General features: G+C 31.3%; 1 protein-coding gene across 1 annotated transcript in view; it reads left to right on the top strand.

Annotated features, from left to right (window-relative positions):
- Positions 1-18,920, top strand: part of LOC148312019 (B-cell receptor CD22-like) — a 571,734-nt gene that overhangs the window by 312,301 nt on the left and 240,513 nt on the right. The window contains exon 6 of the mRNA XM_088277952.1: positions 16,161-16,364. Within this exon, the coding sequence (XP_088134078.1) occupies positions 16,161-16,364 (204 nt within the window). The remainder of the gene's footprint in view (positions 1-16,160; positions 16,365-18,920) is intronic.

Here is an 18,920-nt window from a genome sequence, read left to right on the forward strand (position 1 = left end):
ACTATCATGTGTTCATAACCTCTAAATAAAAAAAATATAAATGAATGAAATTTTATGACTTTAAATACATAAATTAATGAAAGTAATTTGTTATAGCTGATTCGAGGTAATTCTGGTTAGTTGTAAAAGAAAAAAAATAAAAATAAAGAAAAAACACACATTTCTTATATGTTTTATTTCCCAATACTTTTAAAGCAATGGAAATATCAAAAATCTTTCAACAACAATGCAATTGCTATTTTTATTTTTCACAAGTAACATGCTGTCTGCCATGAACAATGTTTAGTTTTTTGTGTATTGCTATTTCAGCTACGTTCAACAGATATCGCTGCCATTTCCATCAAAAAGTATTAAATAAAACACGTGCGTATTCAAATACAACGTAGTATAAAAATTTCAAAACTATCGGTGAAGTACTACAGAAAAATAAGGTATTGAAAAAAAATATTTTAGATTAAATTAAAATATTTATTGTCAAAATTTTACTAACTTTATGGCATCTCGTATTATATTTTTAACCATTTTTACTGAATAAAAGCGATAAAAAAAAGAAGAAGATCGAACGACGAAAGAAAAGGGAAATTGAAATAAGAGTAACATTAAGGCTTAAAACCGTTAAAAAACCGTATTACATTTCACATGTAAAAAAAATCCAAATTACATTTATGATGGATTACAGCGGAAAAGACCATTATTTCCAACAGTTTTTGTGTTTTAACAATATTAATTATATGAATATAGCCTAGTGTAAAGACGATGTAAAACATAAACCCTCTGGTGTCAAAATATCAGAAATGGCTATCGTTTCAATTCACTGTGCGTCCAAATGAAGCATATTTGCTGCATTGGGCAGTGCAGGGTTAAATCGCGCATAGGTAGGTTTATGCGAATCGTGCCTGGTATACAAATTAACTTTATGTTTACGTTCCGTATTTTTATTTCCGGTTCCTCAAAACATGAGGGAAATCTAAAATATAATACAAACTTTATAATTATATTTCGCTCACTCTTTTCAAACAACGTCATATATCAAAAATCGTCAATTTTCAGTAGTGCATGTTTTCGGAATGTCCAGAAAATGTTCTATATCCCAGGAAAAGTGGCATATTTTTAATTTAATGTTTACCCGCTACAGGGCAGAAAATGTTATTTATATTATAAATAAATAAAAAATGCCCCCTTGAGGTAGTATTTTACGAAAATAGCGTTTTATAAATTATCCAAATTTATTATTTTTATAAAATTATTTATTATATATCGCATGAATATACGAGTGCGTTTAATATATTTTGTAATGTTGAAATAGGCAAACGTTATATTTTGTTTCCTTAAAAATGTTTATCCTGGAATATACTCCTTTGAGATATACTTCTTTTTTACATAACAATGGACCATTAATATAACCATTTCCAAAGCTTCAAAATCTTCGGCAAAAATTTTAAAGAAAACGAATATTTATCATTGGATTTTTTTTTGTAAAATTTACTCAAAGGCCATATAGCAGAATAGTACAATAAAAATATATTTTCGGATGTAAGGTATACAAAAAAAATACTTCTTAGAATCATTGAATCGAAAAATATGTATTATTAAAAAATCTTTCTAGATAAGTCTCTCCATTAAAGCAGGCACTCACTTTGAGCTCCTATTAACTTATACAGTAAATAAATCAAAGAAAAAAAAACAGCAATCTTTTATTGATTATCTTCCACCTAACAAAAAAATATTCAAAATTTTTAAAAGTTAAACGGGTCAATGTAAACGGTAAATTTAACGGGTCAACCAACCTTATTCTTACTTACCTTATCTTACTTATCTTACTTACTTACCTTATGCTTATCTTACTTATCTTACTTACTTACCTTATTATTACTTGTTTTAACGATAACGTAGCAGTGCGTAGTAGTGTATTAAATAAATGTTATTCAGAGAATGAAAAGATTATTTACAACATTTTGAGTGTGTCCAAATACTTGTTCACAAAATCTGGATTATCTCCAATTACAAGAGTTATTTTCATATTATTTTTATTTTTATAATTTTTATAATTTGACCAGATAATTTACTAATAGCTTAATAAAAAGCTTCTTTTCATCTCACCAATACATGTCTCTAGTGAAGTTCTAGTGTTTTAAATTAATAAATACCACTATTTCTTAAAATCTACTGTGACACGTGTTTCGATGCATTCCACATCATTTTCAAACACCGTAAAATGATCGCATTTTAATGACCGCATCGAAACACGTGTCACAGTAGATTTTAAGAAATAGTGGTATTTACTAAGTAAAACATTAATTAAAATTGGATTGATTTTACCTCTAAGTGACTGCCGAATCAATTAATAAAGTTCTAGTGATTCAAGAATAATGTTACAAAAATTGGTTCATATACATATACAGAACTTCCAAGAATTTGATTAGTGTGGTTGTCAATAGTCGGTATAATTGGTGAATGTTACACGTGTGTAAAGTGATCACTCAAACTAACCTTTGACGGTCGTCAGCCCCGTAAATACACAGACTTTCATATTCTTCTTAATCTTTAATGAGATGTCAAAAAAATATGAAAAGATTATTATGTATTTTGTATAATAAAAGCATTGATAACTTTTTGGTATGGTAATAAAACACTCTCTCCTTACCATTCGTTGTTTAATTTGTGTAATACCACTTAAAAAATAATCAAAAAGTGGTATTACACAAATTAAACAATGGATGGTAAGGAGAGTGTTAGATTATTATGTATCGAATTTTCTTCTAGCGCCCAACAACAGTAAGATAATTTCGACCGACATCATCAGACCAGTCTGATGATGTCGGTAACGACGAAACCCGGTCGCTGGTCAAATAAAAAAGTGGAAAAGCTAAAAATGTTGGTTTTAATCTAATAATAAATTAAAAATGCAATTCCATCACGAAGTGTCAGTGGATAATATAAATCTATTATAACAGTAAGACAGTTATTCGTTAAAACGCGATACGCCATAAATAACGAAACTCGTGTTTTTTATTTCTGTATCTAAACGTGTTTAGCCGTTATCAAAAAATTCGTGGCAATTTACGATCGTAAAATCATCAAAAAGATTTTCCATCGATACCCGAAACGAATTCCGCGCTCAGAAAGAAAGTTTAAGAAATAAAACGTTTTGAATATATAAAAAATTGCTCGTTTATTTCACGCCATTCGTTTACCCGGCTGGGAGGAAAAAAACATTTCCAAGAGCGAAATATGAGGCAGTGCTTCGTGAAATATAATATTTCACCCCGCGCCTTCTCACCCCCTTACACGCACTGGGCATACCTGAATCAGGCTGTTGTGCTTTTTCCGGAAATCAGCCTCTTTCTTACATCTGCAGGAAGACAAAGTGCCAGGCTGGCAATCAAGGTTAACTACTCTGGAGCGTGGAAACTTAACCCGAAAAACATCCCCTAAGATTTTATTATTTATTGCATTTTTTTGTTGTATTTCACACTCAAACTGTGGGGTTCTTTTCCAATGAATTCTTGATTCCTTTAAATATTCATTTTTTTTTAAATACAGCATCAACTTACTGTCCGCCTCCGTGGTGTAATGGTCGGCGTGTTTAGCTACCGTGCTGGAGATCCCGGGTTCGATTCCCAGGGGGGGTGAAAATAAATATTAGCGAATTTACACTGTAATATTTATTTAATATTATCCTTGACTGGTTCTTGAAGCGCAAGAGTGATCACATTGCCTTCATGTAAGTAATGATCAAGATAACACTGCGTCAATTCGATTCAGTGCCCTATGCACCATTGGGTGCGGATAGGATTATAAGTATAATTTACATACTGACTAATGGTAGTAGAGAACGCTACACCAATCTTTCTTTGCCAACAATCTTCGCCTCTTCCATATTCATGCATCTGCTTATACTATACATATCCGCTGTTTATTACGATTCCTGACTTGACTACTTTCTTATCTTCACCCATTCGATTCACATGCCCAAACCATCTCAACATACCCTTCCAAATTTTATCGATAATGTTTAGCTAACTAAGCCTTACGTTTTTTTCTCGTGTTACTATTTGAGCATCCATCTTTTTCATCCCCGTCTTTTTCATATATCAACCAGGATTGGCCTTGTAATTTAATTGTATGATTTAATAATTTGCCATAGGTACATAACTTCATACACCGTTTTAAAATTTTGGCTTATCTCAGTGTTAAAAAACAATCTTATCAGCCAAAATTTTAAAACGGTCTTCCGAATAACGTTTTTAAACCAGCCTTTGTTGATAATCTTGAAAATTTCAAAATAGGTCCAAAAAATAATAAGGACTTACCCATAATAAATATTCATTCGAACCCTTATCCGCACCCCAATGGTGCATAGGGCACTGCATCATATATAACGCAGTGTTATCTTGATCGTTAACACACGAGGGAAGGAAGGGTGATCAGCCCTCCGCTTCAGGTACCAGTCCAGGGTAATATTGAATAAATATTAGACTGAAAAAATTACTTATATTTATAAGACTCCCTCTGGGAATCGAACTCGAGACCTCCAGAACGATAGCCGACTGCGCTGACCATTACACTTCGGAGGCGGACAAAATAATAAATAACCAATTTAATTTAACCTTTTTAAAAAAATCCCATTGTTATTCCTTTGCCTTCATCTGTTCTTTCAAAGAATGATTTTTTTGTTTTAAATATAAACAGTGTAGTAATTTTACTTTATTTTTTAGTTGACCTGATGATGGATGAAGTTTTTTCAAGTGTCTTACGTGTTAAGCATTGCAATTTTAAACACGCATTCATAAACAATTCTTATTAATTTATTCTAAATGACTTTGGGTATTAAACAATATCTTTAAAAACTTTATAAAAAAAGTTTTGTAATATTCCTTCCTTACCTCATTTCCACAGGTGATTCCGGGCGATATTCAAAGCGAAATTCAAATATGTAAATTTTTGTCGTTCAATTTTTAAATTTCGTTATCTCGTGGAAGCTATAAGTTTGTAGGTACACAAGCCCTAACAAGATACAAGTAGTAACTCCTTGAATTAAACGCTTCGGTAACTACAGATATACATACTAGAGCGAAGCCTACATCACCTAACGATGCTTGAATACAGGGTTGGCACAAATATTTATACATTCAAATCAAAAGAGTAAATGAAAACAGTCTCAATTGAACTAAAGATGGCTCCCGAGAAGTAAACATAAAGCGTCATGAGATTTACGATAAATGTTTTAAGTTCTAAAAAATTCTGTAGTGTGGTTATCAATCATGGGTTCAATGGTGAATGTTATACGTAGGTATATAAAGTGGTCACTTATCCAGCCTATGAGAGGTTATGGTTCCTGAAAATACCCAGACTTTCATATTTTTGATAATCTATGTTGAGACTTAAATTGTTAAAATACGTATAACATTAAAAATATTATGATTTAAGAAATAAGATATGTTTAAAAAAATGATCCAAATTCTTTTTTCAATTGATAAAAAATATAACGTAGAAGACTTTGTGATTTACTTAATACAAAAATGTACGTTATTTAAAGAATAATCCAATTTTAAATGTTAATAAAGAACTACGTTACTACAATTACATTTATAATACAAACATATAAATCTTTGTTCGTTTTATATCATAAATGTAACTAACTTGACGTGATGCCGCTTCTATGAAGGGGTAGGCAGGGGTGTCGGGTTGTGGTCCCGTGGTTGGTATCACTGACTCTTAAGTCAGAGTTTCTCGGTTCAAACCCACCCTACCACAATTTGATACCTATTTTTTAGAACGAGTCGCTTAGGCTCGCAGAAATAGTATGAAATTAAAATATTTATGTAAATAATAAAAACACAAATATTTATTTTTTTAAATGGAACGTCAAACCTTTCTGCCTTTGCGAAAAATCTTCATCTTCAAAAATCCGCATCTCCTCATATGTACCTTCTGATTATTCCGACTCCTAACCTGACCATTTTCAAGAACTTGACATGCTTGATTATACTTAATCATATATTTCTCTCTGGTCCTATTTCCAACTACATTCATTAAATTTGTTGAACTTATCTTTCTTCTGGCCTGTTCACTTTTAAGTCTATGAAATACATTTTATCAACATTTTCCTCATAAATTTGTTTTACTGTTCATTTCTCACTCATTCTTTCCCCATGTCCAAACCATCTCAGCACACTTTAGGCAATAGTTAAAAAAATATATAGACAAATGTTTGTGGCAACCCTGCGAGTCGGGATTAAAACTCACCGATGAGTCTATAACATTGGCCTCCGCTGATCCGGCATATAACCTGAGATCGCTCAAGATTGGTTCGCTACCCCTCCCCCTCCCCTCCCCCCCCCCGGGCGCGACCACTCTTCCTCACGGACGTCGTGTGTTGATTATAAACCACGACGTTTGGAGTAAATCTAAAAATCTAAAATCTAGTTTTTTTGGTAAGCGTTGTTGAAAGGGGTGAGCGACATATGTTAAGTTGCATTCATGTGTATCAAAACATGTGTCACAATAGATTTTAATAAATAGTGGTACTGACCACATAAAACTAAAATTAAAAATGAATAGATATAACCACAAAGTGACTCGAACCGAATCCGTAAAGGAAAATAAAGATTTATGCAAACCCAAAATATTGTGAACAAATTGTTCTTGTGGGAAATTGATCCCACTGAACTTTTTTAATATTAATACTCGTTTTTTGTAGTTCTGTATTCGTGTATTCAAATATCGCTAGTTTATGAATTAATAATAATTTCTTCGATAAACAGCTACTGTAGCTTTAGCTGAGACAAAAGTTTTCCTGATAGCGAAACTTTGCGGAACCCGTCACCGTTTATATCGCTGTTCCCTCGACACTAACCAAACTTCGGTACTTTCAATCATCTATCAATTTACATACTGAAAACACGTGTTAAGTAATAACATTATTGATGTTGAATACTGGTTACATACAGTTACCGTGTTCCTACCTGCTATCATTGAAATTTATTGCTGATTTGAAGTTAACGTGTGTTACTATTAGAGTAAATATTATAATATGTTCACATAACATTGAGATTACTTAATCTCACCCAGGCGTGGCAAGCATGGAGTATTCTTGAGTCGAAATTGATGTAGTATATACCAACTTACAGACGCTACGTATGTTTGTACAACACCCGCCAACATAATGTAAACACATCGTTCAACCAAAATGTAATATTGTAAAAATTTATTTTAATAAATAGAGGTATTCACCAAGTAAAACTTTAAAAAAATATGATTGATATTATCATTGATTTTATTTTAATATAGCTATACTTAGGCTACATGTTACTGTGCAACAGCCTGGTTAAATGGAAAATAAACAAATACAAAGCACACATTTGTAATATTTGTCATATCACAGTTCTTGTTAAGCAATGAAAATTCGAAAATCAATGAAACAACAATACAACTGAAGCAACCGACAATGCAAGTGATAACAGCTGTCAAGTAGCACGCATTCACCATAAGCAATGTTTAGTATTGTGTGTTGCTGTTAAGTTTTGTTGATGAGAACATCTGTAGTTCTCGAAAATAGTCGTTTTACATTAACTAAAAAAAATTATCTTATTTTTTTTTTAAATATTTTTGGATGCTTAGTGCATTGAATCTGGTATTTTTCCTTATGTTGCCTAGGCAGGGCTACTTTATTTTTAAACTTTCTTCCATTGTCATAATTTTTTTAAGAATTTGGTACTTATAACATTTCAACATATCGCTCACTCCTTTCAAGAACGTCATAAATCAAAAATCGTCAATTTTCAGTTGTGCATGTTTTCGGAATGCCCAGAAAATGTACTATATCCCAGCGAAAGCGGCATATTTTTAACATAATATTTACCCGCTACAGGGCAGAAAATGTAGTTTTTGCATTTTGAAGAAAAGGTATTGTTTAACTATTTTTTTTAAATATACTAAATATTTTTGAAATGGAGAAAAAACCTTCAGATGTTACCTAAAAAGATCTGTTGCACAATAAAAAGTTCAATAAGTGGCTTGGTATATTTTTTTAATACATTGTATTATATTTTTAAACTTTAAAAACATTCTCCTGAAAAATCAAGTTTTTTGATTTATGACGTTCTTGAAAGGAGTGAGCGATATGTCCAGTCATATGATTGAAAACAATTAACATACAAATGGTATTAATTTATTTATTGATTTGGCGTTTAATTTGTAGAACTCCATTTCAATTTACGTATTAATTTATAAATCAAACACAGATTTTTTGAGTCAACTTATTTGTATTTTATTAACAAAAACACATCAAAAAATAATATTGTGACAATTTTTTTGCCTAGTTATGGCATTTTCAAACGATTGTTTGAATGCATTCGTTTGAAAATGCCATTACTAGGTGAAACATTTGTCATAATATTAATTTTTAATGTGTTTTTGTTAATAAAATACTACTAAGTATACTCAAAAAATGTGATTTTGATTTGAAAATTAATACATAAATGGGATTCAAACCAAACATTAATGAAATTTAGAGCATTTTGCTGTTGATAACTATCGTTTACAAAATTATTGCCACCAGTGTTCCTAAATCGCGATTGTAAATTTAATATAGGTTGTACTAGATGGGAACGGAAACTATTCGAACTACCTAGATGTACGGGTATAATTCCTCTCTAGAACTAACCAAAGTGTGAACTTATTTGTTTCGTAAAGGTTCTATTCAATCTTATTTAATATACATATATATATTCCAACATTGACATATATATGGCTAACATGTGTAAAATTATCTGTAGTTTGCAGCTGTGACTATTGTATTTAAAGAATAATGAATTATGAATACACTTTTGACAACAAATTTTAGAAGAAAATGGAAGACTGGGTTTTTACGGGACTTACGTCTTCATAGGTTAAGTGATCATTTTACACGTGTGACATTCACCATTTTACCCATTATGACAACCACCTCCGATCAAAGTCATACATGTATGATCAATCTAATGACATTCCATGACTGAATTCACATCAGTCATCTTCGATTCGATTTAGAATTCTTTTACTAAGCAGAGATTCTTTTATAATTTTTCATAATGGGAAACGTCAGAAAATCTTATTTTGAATTTTTTTTGCAGCTTAAACTTTGACCAGAATATTAAAAAAAATATGCAAAAAAACAACACTGTTTAATATTTTGAGCGAGTCGAAATCCTCGTTTATAAAGCTGAATTTCTCAAAATAAAAGTTATTTTTACAATTTGAATAAAATAAATACTATTTTAATCAGTATTTAAAGGACATATGATCTATCACAGGCTGGTTAAGTGCTCACTCTAAACAAATTCATACAATATTGTTTGCAAAGAAAGATTGTTGTGGCGTTTTTTGTTTCTGCATACCTCTCTGGGGAAACGGCGTGATGGTTCGTTTGTTAGTTAGTAAGTTAAAAATTAAACAATGAAAATATAAAAGATACAAAAAAAAAACAAAAATGTAATAGAATGTACCATATGTGTTTTAGGCTTGAAATCTAAGTAGTATTGTATAAAATCATTTTTTATTTATTTATTTATTTTTAATCCCAATTTCTTCTCGGTTTCTTTCTCATCTTTACCCCATTTCCTCTTAGATAAATTGCTAAAAAGAAACATCTCCGCCATTACAAAGAGCCGGCCATCCGAACTGCTAAAGTTGCAATTATCTTTACTATCTCCGGGCAATTATCCCGGCCATGTTGCCACATTGCCGGCGAGGGCGGCGACTAGCTCTAACGTGTACACAGCGATTGCGTGCAATCTTGCAACACGGCGCTATTGAATTTTTAATGTAATCACCGTGTTCCTTCTGTTTTTATTTCTTCGACGAAAATGGGAGAACATGCGTTTGAGCTTAACGACTTCCGGAAAATGCCGCTTTAAAAAGGGGTTCTTGCCAAAGCGTACCCCCATAGAGCTAAAAACAGAAGTATTTTTTATATTATGATGAAGATGGGGTCTAAGTATCGCAGAGCTTATGATCTGCAATTTGACTGGCTTAAGTGGATATTTTATACACTTATGTAACAGTCATTATTCTTTCCTTTATTGACAACCATATTTCATAAATTTCGGAAGTCATATTCACTCCTTTCAACTTCATATATGAAAAAACTTGATTTTTCAGGAGATCGTTTTTATGTTTCAAAATATAATAAAATGTTTTTAAAATAAATATCAAGCCACATGTTCTTGCAACAGATCTTTTTAGGTAAAACCTGAATGTTTTTTCTTCATTTGAAAAATATTTAGTATATTTTAAAAAAAATCAAACAATATCTTTTTTTCGAAATGCAAAAACTACCCTCTCTGCTCTATAGCGGGTAAATATTAATGATAAATATAACGCTTTTGCTGGGATATAGTACATTTTCTGGGCAATACGAAAACATGCACAACTGAAAATTGTGAAAACATGCACAATTTTTTTTTATTTTTATAAATGACGTTGAAAGGAGTGAGTGATATATGGTATGATGTAAATATGCAATGATCTTGGACTCTTTCCTATGTGAGCAATAATCTTATAGATGTGGAGTGTAGTAATTTGAAGAGCATTTAGTTAAGAAATTGGTATAAACGCACAGTTATGTTAAACGTTACTTACATGAAGGTAAGGTGATTATTCTTGCTTATCAAAGACAATTCCAGGGTTATATTCAATCAATATTAGAGCGTTAAATAACTTATATTTATTTTCCTCCCTCACCCTAAGAATCGAATCTGGCCCCCCAGCACCATTACATGACGTTAGTGGATATATACAAATATTTAATAAAATATATTTAGGGATTATTTTTTAATATCATAACGAAGTAAATGGTTGTTCTTACTTAGTTATGTTTTTCAGAGAAATTTAATACAAAGGAATTTGATATTATATTTAATACTTTTTTATCTTTTGAAAACTGAAATAAACCTTTTTTCAGTTTGTAAAAGACAACCCTCGAAGTCAGAATTCTTTAAAGAATAAATGTAGGGGGGTTGGTGTTACCGGACTACCCTTAAAGCTTCCTATAGGTGAAACCAACCGTGACGTATGGCTAACGAGCTGAGCTATCTGAAAGTGCATTCTGTACTTTCAGGAGACAAAGATAAATTCAGAAGATTAGAAAAGCATTTATATTCTTATCGACCACGTCTCTCGGAAAGCAAGAGAATATCAATTGAGCTTTTATGCATGTTAAGGAATTATTCTTATTCTCATTTAGGTTGTAAAAGCTTTGGAAAAATTTGTCAAAATCTGTCGTATCGTATTTCATGTTACGTTCACAAGCTTGTTATAATAATATCACCCAATTTCCATGGCAGCGTTTTCGTGAGAAATCGTCTAAAAGCCGCTTATGTCATTAAATCGTAATCCAAGTATCAAGAATGGAATATGAATATATCATTATACGATAATTATTATTATATGATAAAAGGTCGATTTTAATATCAAAATTCGTTAATTTTTCCATTTCTTATCATCAAATTAGTGTTATTAACATTTTCTCATATTTTCTTACCGAAATCTTTATTAATTGACATAATAGTTTGTATAATTTAATTTCTTAAATTTTAGTCATTTGTATAATTTAACGACAACCATAACCATAGATTACTGCAGTTAACCTAAACATTAAATGAAATTTACGACATATGTAGCAGTTCCGAAAGTTTGACGAGTGTGGTTGTCAATTTGGGTAGAAAGGTGAATGTTGCACGTATGTATAGTACTTAATCAGCCTATCACATGTTAAAAACTCTGTTAATACCCAGACTTCCATAGTCATCTTCAACTTTATTATAATTTTTTTTTAAAATATAAAGCGTACTTTTATAAAGCGTACTGCGCGCGTTTTAAGAAGCAGTTCATTTCACAAACTTTATTTTTTACGGTTTTTTATTCGGTTCAATTTATTCGGTTGAAAAATTAGTACACTTTTAATTCATTATTTGTTTTACTTAATTTAAAATAAAAGAGTGACTTAGAAAAAAAAGATAAATTTAAAAGTATAATAATAATTAAAAATACACTTAATGTCACAGCAATCTATTTATCATAGTTAGATTACTCTAGTGATAGAATTTCCTTTTTTTTTCGTGTTAACTTACGTTTTATGAGGATTTTCATCATTAAATAAATAAAAAGAACCATTTTAATAAATAAATCGAAGCATAAATACAATGACATGAATACACCATCTGCAGTGGGGAAAAAAGTGTATCTCAATTCCGATATTGCACCATCCGCGTCTTCATCTGTAGCAGTGAAACAAATACATACCTCACGTAAAATGCCTTTAAATCCCATCTCTATAATTCATACAACGAAATACAAAAATTTATGCAAAATCGAAACGAATACAGAACCGGTTATTCCAGAAACAATTCGGTTTTAATAAAATGGCGCATGAGTCAGCCTGACACTTTTCCTGATCCTCCCGTCCACCGCGTCTTTTCGTAATGGCGGCGTTTGTTAAACTTTTTCAGGTTGTTTTTTCAGTTCTCTTCTGAAACATTTTTCTCGCACAGTAAACTCTCACCAAGAAAATACATGCAACCGAAAAAAGTCACAAGTCTATTTGTTTTCGCAATATTTTAAGTGCGTCTAAATCACTGTTGACAAATTCGTGGCCTAGGTCCACTAAGGAATTATTAATATAAAGATTTTTAATGAAATTTTGAAAAATGTCAGTAAAAAAATAATTCTAGGTAAGTTGAGTTTCAGTTAACATTAAGACCTGAAGATGGAAGTTTAGCTTCTGAAACTAGTCGTCAAATAAACTCAAGTGGTGAAAAACAAGTTTGTTCTTTAATAATAATTACACTGGTCAGCAATTTATTACTTTTATTTTGTAACTGACATGAGAATACCTGATCTTTATGCACTTTGCGTAGCTGAATTAAAAAACGAAAGCAAAAAAAAAATTACACGTCAGATTTTTTAGTTATGAATATTTTTTATTCTGAAATCGACTAAAGTTTATCTTATAATTTTTCTACAAATATATAAACATATAATGCTATAGTTTTCAATATTAATAAGTTCATATATTTCCAGTGCTACTCCACAATTATCAATACTTTTTTTAAAGACCTTTGACTAAAATATGTCTAGATACCAACCACTCTTTCTACGTATGGGCACCGTAGAAACAATTATATGACTGTAACATCAAAACTTGACGTGATACAAGCTTGTCACCATAAACACTTTGAATAAAAACGATTAATTTAGTCAAAATCAGTCATTAAAATTTCATTTCTTGAATGTTTTTCGCATATACCTTATGGTACATTTTATAAACTATACAAAATAGAACAACTTTGTTTTAACCACTTTTTATTGGAACACTTTTTCCAGCTGTATTCGTAGTGGGCGTATTTGCAATGCTCAATAAAAGCAATATTCAGGAGTTTGTCTCGTTTTTTCAAATGGTATACGGAGTGCGTGGAAGTTTTTGGTATCGTAAGGGAAGGGTAATTAACTATAACCCAACTATGAGTATTTCAATGTTTGAGAATTAGTACATAAACCCTGAGGATGACAAGGTTCTTGTCGAAACCGGTTGGAATAAGTGTAGCAATAAAAAGTGGTTAAAACAAAGTTATAAAAAAAGCTTCTTTACATCTCACCAATAGATGTCTCTAGTGAAGTTCTAGTGATTCAAGAACAAGGTTTTCAAGTTGCTTCATATATATTTAGAACTTCCAAGAGTTTGAGTAGTGTGGTTGTCAGTAATGGGTAAAATTGGTGAATGTTACACGTGTGTAAAGTGATCACTTAAACCAGCCTATGACGGTCGTCAGTCCCGTAAATGCCCAGACTTCCATATTCTTCTTCATCTTTGATGAGATGTCAAAAAATAATATGAAAATAACTCCTGTAATTGGAGATAATCCAGATTTTGTGAACAAGTATTTGGACACATTCAAAATGTTGTAAAACAAAGTTGTTTTATTTTATAAAATTTATAAAAAAATTCCACTTCCGTGGTGTAATGGTTAGCGTATTGAGCTACTATGCTGGAGGCCCCGGGTTCAAATCCCAGGGGGGTGATACTAAATATTTGTGATTTTACACACTAATATTTATTTAATATTACCCTAGACTGGTGCCTGAAGCGCAGGAGTGATCACCTTGCCTTCATGTAAGTAATGATCAAGATAACACAACGTGAATACGATGCAGTGCCCTATGCACCATAAGGTGCGGATAAGGGTCAGATAAGAAGAAGAAGATAAAAATTTCAGTTACAAAACTATTGTTGCCCAGCGTTATCAATATAATATGATAAAAATGACTGGTGTTACCATGTTTTGTCTATCAAATAGCCCTTGGCTTGTCCCCATAGTGGGAAACTTACTTAACCGACGGCGGATGGTAATGGTCGCCGTAAGTAGTATGCAAGGGAAAATATTTACAGAAAACGGGGCCAAAGGCAGTATGCAATCCAACAGAAGAAGATTGCATTGCTTTTTGCCCGGGCTATTTCGGTTCAACGGCGCTTTGTTATCTCGCCTCGGTTGCTTAATCAGAGAATCCTTTGAAAAACTTTCACCCCGATGGAAAATCGAGCTTTTACGGAGTGAATTTGCAGATGTAAACTGCCAATTATTTACTAAAAGAAATTCGGTACATTAAACACGCACTTTGCCATATGTTTTTGTTACGATTTAAAATATGTATTAAAATTACAACTATGTCACTCAGTCAACAAAAATCATTCAGAAATAAGTGAAGACTAAAAAAATAATTTAAAAAATAAAAGCCAAATCCCTTTTTACATTTTTTAAAGTGTCCATAAACCATACTTGCGTTGATTTTACCTCTTTTTAAAAATAGTTGAAATTTAAGTTTTGTACTGACATTTCTTGGTGGAGCTGTATTTTATATAATAAAATAACAACTTTGTAATTTCTTCCACATGAATTTTATTGACCAAGAAGCGGATTTCGTCGTAACCGACATCGTCAGACTGGTCAGAATTTTATTTGACCAGCAACCGTGTTTCATTGTATCCGACATCATCAGACTCGTCAGACTGGCTGACCTGTCTGACGATATCGGTAACGACGAAACCCGGTTGCTGGTCAAATAAAATTCGTGTGGAAAATATTACGTCGTTTTTATTTTATTATATGAAATGCAGTTCCACCAATAATTGTCAGTACTGAACTTAAATTTATAATATGTAAAAAAGAGGTCAAATCAATACAAGTATGCTTTATGGATACTATAAAGAAATGTCAAAAAGGATTTGGCATTTATTTTCTTATTAGTCTTCACTCATTTGCGAGTGATTTTTGCTCTAATCAACAAAATTCATCGTTTAAATAAAAAGAGGATTTAAGAAGAGATGGAGAGAGAAGAAAATATAAAAAGTGGTAGAAAAACAAGTGTTTCCTTAATCACTCTAAGAAAAAATAGCATGCATACATCACCTCATACATACCCCCCGATTATCCGGACTCCTGAATTGACAAGTTTCAAGTATTAGAAATAACTAACTAAATAACCACCACGCCGCTTCCCCGCAGGGGTAGGCAGAGAGAATAGAGCGCCACACCACTCTGTCCTTGCAAACATTCTTCGCCTCTTCCACGTTCATGCATCTCCTTATACATACCCACATACATCGCTTACTCCTTTCAAGAACGTCATAAATCGAAATACTTGATTTTTCAGGAGAACGTTTTTAAAGTTTAAGAATGTAATACAATGTTTTTAAAATAAATATCAAGCCACTAACTGAACTTTTTACTGTGCAACAGATCTTTTTAGGTTAAATCCGAAGTTTTTTTTTTCCATTTGAAAAATATTTAGTTTTTTGAAAAAAATAATTAAACAATGCCTTCTCTTCAAAATAAGCTGTTAAATATTAAGTAAAAAATATGCCGCTTTGGCTGGGATATAGCACATTTTCTGGACATTCCGAAAACACGCACAACTGAAAATTTACAATTTTTGATTTATGACGTTCTTGAAAGGAGTGAGCGACATAGTATTTTAATTATTAGAAATACTTAATCCAATAATGATTTTTCTACTGAAGTCATTTATTCTTCTTATTAAAGACATAATTTCTATGTTATATACTCGTATAAAAAATATATTTTGATCAAATAATAAAATTATTTATTTTCCTGTCTTTTCAGGTCGCCCGGAACCTAAAGTGACGTGGTTCATCAACGAAAAGGCCTCCGAGAACCCCGGAATCAGGACTGAGAGTCACGTGGTTGTCAATAGGCTGGAAGTGACCCCCTTGACCCGGGACCACCTCAACTCGACATACAAGTGCCAAGCTAGCAACACCAAACTAATCAATCCTCAGGAAAAGACTGCTAGACTGGAATTAAACCGTAAGTAGTTGTTTCTAGTAATCTTTTAATGTAATACAATCCTGATTGTTTTTTTTATTTGAATAGATTTTATCTTCCAAACTCTCCTCATACATACTCCTGACGGGACCATTTATGAGATTTTTAAATACATGATTATACCGAGCCAGTCTTCCTCTACTTCTTTTAACAACTACGTAAACCTATTTTGTTTGACTGTTTTTTTTTAACTTATATAGCAATAAGCCCGTCAATGCTTTTTTTCTGTAGATGTAGTTAAAATAAAATAAAAATAAATTCAATTGAAAAATTATGTAAAAAAAAACATACATACTTATCAATTATATATTTTACCACTTCCGAAATGAAAAACATGTATGAATTTAGTAAATGCAGTCGTAAAAATATTTCAGTACAAACATGGCCCACTTAAAATACGTGGCAGTTTCCAGTTTAAATTTACTAGAGCTTTCCATATCGACATACGATCACGGCAGTGGAGGCTGTTAATTTCATTAAATCGCTAAATTCCCCAGTGGAAATTTTACGTGATATAAATTTTAACTCAGCTCAGGTTCTCGTTCAATCCTCTCTTCGACGTCCCGTTTTAAGGTAAGGTAACAAGTACTGTAGGTCCGGGGAAATCTCTTCAAATATGCATCATGACATTGAATATAATATTAAATAAGGTTGATCAAACTATCTTTCTTAACTAACCATCTGTATACATAGACAATTTAATATATATATAAATATATATATATTAATTATATATATGTATATATATATATATATATATATATATATATATATATATATATTTATATATATATATATATATATATATATATATATATATATATATATATATATATATATATATATATATATATATATATATATATATATATATATATATATATATATATATATGTATATGTATATATATATATATATATATATATATATATATATATATATATATATATATATATATATTATATATTTATATATATATATATATATATATATATATATATATTTATATATTTATATATATATATATATATATATATATACATACATAAATAAATATATTTTGGAGGCGGACAATAAATATATATATATATATATATATATATATATATATATATATATATATATATATATATATATATATATATATATATATATATATATATATATATATATATATAGTCAGCACGCACGGCTATCATACTGCAGGTCCCGGGTTCGATTACCAGGGGGGGGGTCAAATAATTTTAAGTGATTTTTTCACATAAATATTAATTTAAAATTACCCTGGACTTTATTTGAAGCGGAGGGTTGATCACCTTTCCTTCGTGTGCTGACATGCAACTCGTCATACTTAAGTAAGTTTGTTAATGAGTGTGTGTGTTTATGCAAATTGGTTAATATTTGTCTGGATGGATAATGATTTAATATAGGTATTTTTATTTTAAAATAGCAATAAGACTATGAAAGGTACCTTAAGACGTAGAAAGACGTTTCAGTAAAAACACACACACACACACACACACACACACACACACGCACAGATAGAGACTCACACTTGCACACACATACACACTCAGACGCTCAAAATACATCCTTCGTGTATGGTACATTTTCTTTATTAACGTTAATTTTCCTCTAAAGGTATATTATGTACGTAAAATTTTTGGGGGAAAATTATATTTAAATTAATTACCCAATTTTCTCTCTACTGTATTGACACGAGATCTCCAAGAAGAGAGTAAGCGTTCCGGAAGCACATGTTGTAAAGAAATTAAAGCCTTTAGTGCTAGACTCTTCAGGGCACTTTCAGACGTAAATGGAACTTTGTTCACGAATCAGGTATACGTGCTTCTAGCGCAGGTTGACCCATTTACAGGCATTTGCCATACATGCTGAAAATATTAAATTAATAAAAAGATAGTCATGTCAGAAATATCACTCTTATAATAAACGTTACGATAATTTGCATGAATCATAACATTTATCGATTATTCGAAGCAACGTAAAGCAAAAACCAAACTGACAGAACACAATGGAGTCCAGCTTCCAACGCTTATGTATGGAAGTATAACATGAAGTTGGCAAAAGTAGGATGCGGGCCAAACGTTGTATGTTTGATGTTTGCATGATGATATAAGGAAAGAATGCAAGGCTGAAATAAGCATTATTGATAAAATTAAGAAAGGGGTGTTGAGATGGTTTGGGCATGTGAATCGAATGAGTAAAGAAAGTATAGTTAAACAAATTTAAGAAGCGAATGTGGTTGATTATAGAAACAAAGGATGACTAAAAAAAAATGGCGGGTTCAAATATTTCAAAACCTTGAACGTGGTACATGAATGATAAGATGCTTGAATGTGGAAGAGGTGAAGATTATGTGCAAAGACAGATTGCTGTGGTATTCTATTTTCTCTGCCTACCCTTAAGGAGAAGCAGTGTGATGGTTTGTAAGTTAGTCAGTTAGTTCTAAAGGAACGCGATAGTTGAGTTTATTCTTCTTTTTCGTCTTATTCCTCATTACTGAGGGTTTTGACCCTT

The sequence above is a fragment of the Brachycentrus maculatus genome, unplaced genomic scaffold (genome assembly GCF_059751285.1).
Source record: "Brachycentrus maculatus isolate JH-2025_06_01 unplaced genomic scaffold, ASM5975128v1 h1tg000050l, whole genome shotgun sequence".
Lineage (NCBI taxonomy): Eukaryota > Metazoa > Arthropoda > Insecta > Trichoptera > Brachycentridae > Brachycentrus > Brachycentrus maculatus.